Source organism: Perca fluviatilis, chromosome 9 (assembly GCF_010015445.1).
Source record: "Perca fluviatilis chromosome 9, GENO_Pfluv_1.0, whole genome shotgun sequence".
Lineage (NCBI taxonomy): Eukaryota > Metazoa > Chordata > Actinopteri > Perciformes > Percidae > Perca > Perca fluviatilis.
In genome coordinates, this window is record NC_053120.1 from 1,581,778 (window position 1) to 1,586,777 (window position 5,000).

At 45.2% G+C, this 5,000-nt stretch overlaps 1 protein-coding gene across 2 annotated transcripts in view; it reads right to left on the reverse strand.

Moving 5' to 3' along the window:
- Positions 1 to 1,610: 1,610 nt before the first annotated feature.
- The window catches only part of si:ch211-1a19.3, a 22,579-nt gene continuing 19,189 nt past the window's right edge, over positions 1,611 to 5,000 (reverse strand). Inside the window, exons 5-6 of one of the 2 annotated variants that reach the window (XM_039811216.1) lie at positions 4,055 to 4,197; positions 1,611 to 1,899 (exon numbers count right to left, since the gene is read on the reverse strand). In XM_039811216.1, coding sequence (XP_039667150.1) covers positions 1,898 to 1,899; positions 4,055 to 4,197 — 145 coding nt within the window. In that variant the 3' untranslated portion in view covers positions 1,611 to 1,897. Of the gene's footprint in view, positions 1,900 to 2,972; positions 3,795 to 4,033; positions 4,198 to 5,000 lie in introns of those variants that run through there. The other variant, XM_039811215.1, reaches the window with a different exon arrangement.

Consider the following 5,000-nt stretch of genomic DNA (forward strand, 5'->3'; position numbering starts at 1 on the left):
AGCCTGTGTGTGTGTGTGTGTTTGTGTGTGTGTGAGCCTGTGTGTGTTTGTGTGTGTAATAATTTTTTTTAAACACAAACGTAAAAAAGAAAAAACGACTCAGAGACTTTACGAAAGACACAAAGAAAACATCTTAGAAACTCTTCAGGTTTATTATTCTCATTAAAAACATTCAACTCCCACCAACTCCCTCCCTCCCCAAAAACCCAAACCAGCCCCAAAAAAAAATAATTTGATCAAAGCTTCTAAAAGTCAAAGTCGTTGCTGCGTCAAGCTGTGAGATCAGAAAGTATCAAACACACAGAAATCATTCCACACACCACCACCACTACTACACGCCACACACACACAACCACACACAAACACACACACACACAGAGACACACACACACACACACACACACAGACACAGACACACACACACACACACACACACACCACACACAGTTTATATATATATATATTGAGCTCACACACACACACACACAAGACACAGACACACACACACAGACACACACACACACACACACACACACACACACACACACACACACACACACACACACACACGTACTGACACACACACCTTAACCCTTACCCTAACCTTAACCATCACCACTAAATGCCTAACCTTAACCCTTACCCTAACCTTAACCATCACAACTAAATGCCTAACCTTAACCCTTACCCTAACCCTAACCATAACCTAATTCTAACCCTAATCCTAAAACCAAGTCTTAACCCTCAAACAGCCCTTTAAACTTGGGAGGTTCCAGCATTTTGGCCCCCACAAGCTGTCGGGACCCACAAGAATACTGGATTCCTGGTTTTTGGACCCCACGAATATAGTTAAACAAGAGCAAAAAAAAAACACACACACACACACACACACACACACACACACACACACACACACACACACACACACACACACCATCCATCCTGTAGTAAGCTGCCTAAAGACCGTGCTGCGTGCTGTGAGCGTGTCTCTGTGTCAGTAACTGTGTCCGTGCTCGGCTGAGAGAATCACTTTAAATCTGAATATGTAAATGATGTTGTATGATGTAACGTCCTACCTTTCTAAGAGAATATTATCGTAACCGTTCATACTTTAGCTTTGTCTTTACAGCAGCCGTAAAACACTCGCCGGGCGCTGCTGGGGTACTCGGGGTAGTAACCGTGGTAACAAGTCGCCCAAACGAACATCAACTCTGTCAACACACCCGGGACCGGACTCCTGTTCATGCTTCAAAAACTACAAAAGATGCAGTAAAAGCTGCTTAATGTCCACTCAAATCTTCTTACTGTGTCTGTCTGTCTGTCTGTCTGTCTGTCTGTCTGCCTGTCTGTCTGTCTGTCTGTCTGTCTGTCTGCCTGTCTGTCTGTCTGCCTGTCTGCCTGTCTGTCATCAAGCAGCAGTGAACACAGACACAGTTACATTAATCTAACGGCTGAATCTGGGTCATTATGAACTCTGCAACAACTGTAAAACTGACGCAGGATTTCATTTAATATATAATAATAATAATATATATATATATATATATATATATATATATATATATATATATTATATATATGTATATATAATATTATATATATACTGTATATATATATATATATATATTTAAGCTGGACCGTGAGAAAGCAGCGAGGTCAAAGCAGCAGTGAAGAAAGTAAACTTTAGTAAAACAGTAAACAGTGCAGCAGCAGTGAGTCAGTGAACGTCTGTTTCTGTCCAATCGTCCATCGCGTCAGCGTCTCCATGGCGACCTGCTTGTCGCGTGCACATGAAGTTTGTACAGCAGTCGTCTGATTGGTCCGTCCGGGCTCCGCCTCCGCCTCCGGCTCGGACCGCGGCGCTCGCCAGCGTTTGACAGGTCGCCGCCACGCCAGATCCTGGACACACAAAAACACACACTTTCATCCTGATGTGTGTGTGTATGTGTGTGCATGCGTGTGTGTGTGGGTGTGTCTGTGTGTGGGTGTCGTGTGTTATTATTATGTCATACGTGCATGGTGTGTGTGTGTTGTGTGTGTGTGTTGTGTTGTGTGTGCATACGTTATCGTGTGTGTGTGTGTTGTGTGTGTGGGTTGTGTTTATTGGTTTTGTTGCATCGTGTGTGTTAATATATATGCGTATGGTGGGGTGTTGTGTTTTGTTGTGTGTGGGTTATTATTGTGTTGGTATGCGATGTGTTGTGTGTTTTGTGATGGTATTTATGTGTTTATGTTGTTGTGTGTTTGTTGTGTTTTGTGTTGTTGTTGTGTGGTGGTTTTGTTGTTTGTATTGTGTGTGGTGTTATTGTCTGTTTGTATTGTTGTGTGTGTGTTTTGTTTTTGTATCTGTTTTTGTGTGTTTGTGTGTTTGTTTGTGTGTTTGTGTTGTGTGTGTTGTTGTTGTTGTTATTGTTGTTTGTATTGTGTTGTTGTGTGTTATTATTGTGTGTGTATCTGTTTGTTTGTGGTGTTGTTATTGTATTGTTGTTGTTTTGTTTTGTTGTTGTGTGTGTTATTTGTGTGTTGTTATTATTATTTGTTGTATTGTTTTGTTATTATTGTTATTTTTTGTTGTTGTCTGTTTGTATGTGTGTGTGGTGTATTGTTGTTTGTATCTGTTTGTGTGTTGTTGTTATTATGTATTGTTTGTATCTGTGTTTATTATTATTATTGTTATTTGTATCTGTGTGTGTTTTGTGTGTGTGTGTATGTATGTGTTATTATTATTGTTGTGTTCTGTTTGTATTCTTGTTGTGTGTGTGTTTTTGTGTCTGTTTGTATCTGTGTTTGTCTGTGTATTGTTGTGTGTGTGTGTTTGTGTGTGTGTATGTGTGTGTGTATTTGTATCTGTGTGTGTGTTGTGTGTGTGTGTGTGTGTGTGTGTGTTTTGCTCTATTCTGACTAATTATGACCCAACTAACTACACATTGATCTGATAAAACACATTCTCCTAAATATTGGGGCAGACCTAGAGCTACACCCTGGGCCTGAACATGTCTCCTGTTTTAGTCACATAGATGGGCGGGTGCAGCGGGAGTTTGCGTAGGGTTTCTAGCCGTGTGATTGGTCGGTGTACTCACAGGGAGTTTGCGTTGGGTTTCTAGCCGTGTGATTGGTCGGTGTACTCACAGGGAGTTTGCGGTGGGTTTCTAGCCATGTGATTGGTCGGTGTACTCACAGGGAGTTTGCGGTGGGTTTCTAGCCATGTGATTGGTCGGTGTACTCACAGGGAGTTTGCGTAGGGTTTCTAGCCGTGTGATTGGTCGGTGTACTCACAGGGAGTTTGCGTTGGGTTTCTAGCCATGTGATTGGTCGGTGTACTCACAGGGAGTTTGCGTAGGGTTTCTAGCCGTGTGATTGGTCGGTGTACTCACAGGGAGTTTGCGTTGGGTTTCTAGCCATGTGATTGGTCGGTGTACTCACAGGGAGTTTGCGGTTGGTTTCTAGCCATGTGATTGGTCGGTGTACTCACAGGGAGTTTGCGGTTGGTTTCTAGCCATGTGATTGGTCGGTGTACTCACAGGGAGTTTGCGTTGGGTTTCTAGCCATGTGATTGGTCGGTGTACTCACAGGGAGTTTGCGGTGGGTTTCTAGCCGTGTGATTGGTCGGTGTACTCACAGGGAGTTTGCGGTGTGTTTCTAGCCGTGTGATTGGTCGGTGAACTCACAGGGAGTTTGCGGTGGGTTTCTAGCCATGTGATTGGTCGGTGTACTCACAGGGAGTTTGCGTAGGGTTTCTAGCCGTGTGATTGGTCGCTGTACTCACAGGGAGTTTGCGTAGGGTTTCTAGCCATGTGATTGGTCGGTGTACTCACAGGAGTTGCGTGGGGTTTCTAGCCATGTGATTGGTCGCTGTACTCACAGGGGTTTCGGGTAGGGTTTCTCCGTGTGATTGATTGGCTGTACTCACAGGGGGTTCGTTAGGGTTTCTAGCCGCCATGTGATTGGTCAGCTTGTTACTCACAGGGGTTTGCGGTAGGGTTTCTAGCCGTGTGATTGGTCCGATGAGTTGGGTTGCCGGGTTTCTAGCCATGTGATTGGTCGGTGTACTCACAGGTGATGATGTGCAGAGCGCTGCAGACGAGCAGCGTCAGCGCAGGAAGCCCAGCGAGCGGCGAGGCTGTGGACGGGGCATCCTTCTGCTCCTGCTTCGTCTCCTTAGCTTTTTCAGAGACAGCGTCCTCTTTACACTTCTGACTGCAGAGACAGAGACAGAGACACAGAGACACAGTCAGACACACAGAGACACAGAGAAACAGAGACACAGAGACAGAGACACAGAGACACAGAGACAGAGACACAGAGACAGAGACAGAGACACAGAGACACAGAGACAGAGACACAGAGACACAGAGACAGAGACACAGAGACAGAGACAGACACACAGACACAGACACAGAGACACAGACACAGAGACAGAGACACAGAGACACAGAGACAGAGAGACAGAGAGACAGAGACACAGAGACACAGAGACACAGAGACAGAGAGACACAGAGACAGAGAGACAGAGAGACACAGAGACAGAGACAGAGACAGAGAGACAGAGAGACAGAGACACAGAGACACAGAGACAGAGACACAGAGACAGAGAGACACAGAGACAGAGAGACAGAGAGACACAGAGACAGAGACACAGAGACAGAGAGACAGAGAGACAGAGAGACAGAGACACAGAGACAGAGACACAGAGACAGAGAGACAGAGACAGAGACACAGAGACAGAGACACAGAGACAGAGACAGAGAGACACAGAGACAGAGAGACAGAGACACAGACACAGACACAGAGACAGAGACACAGAGACACAGACACAGAGACACAGAGACAGAGACACAGAGACACAGAGACAGAGACAGAGAGACAGAGAGACAGAGACAGAGACACAGAGACACAGAGACAGAGAGACAGAGACAGAGAGACAGAGAGACAGAGAGACAGAGACAGAGACACAGACACAGAGACAGAGACACAGAGACACAGAGAACAGAGACAGAGAC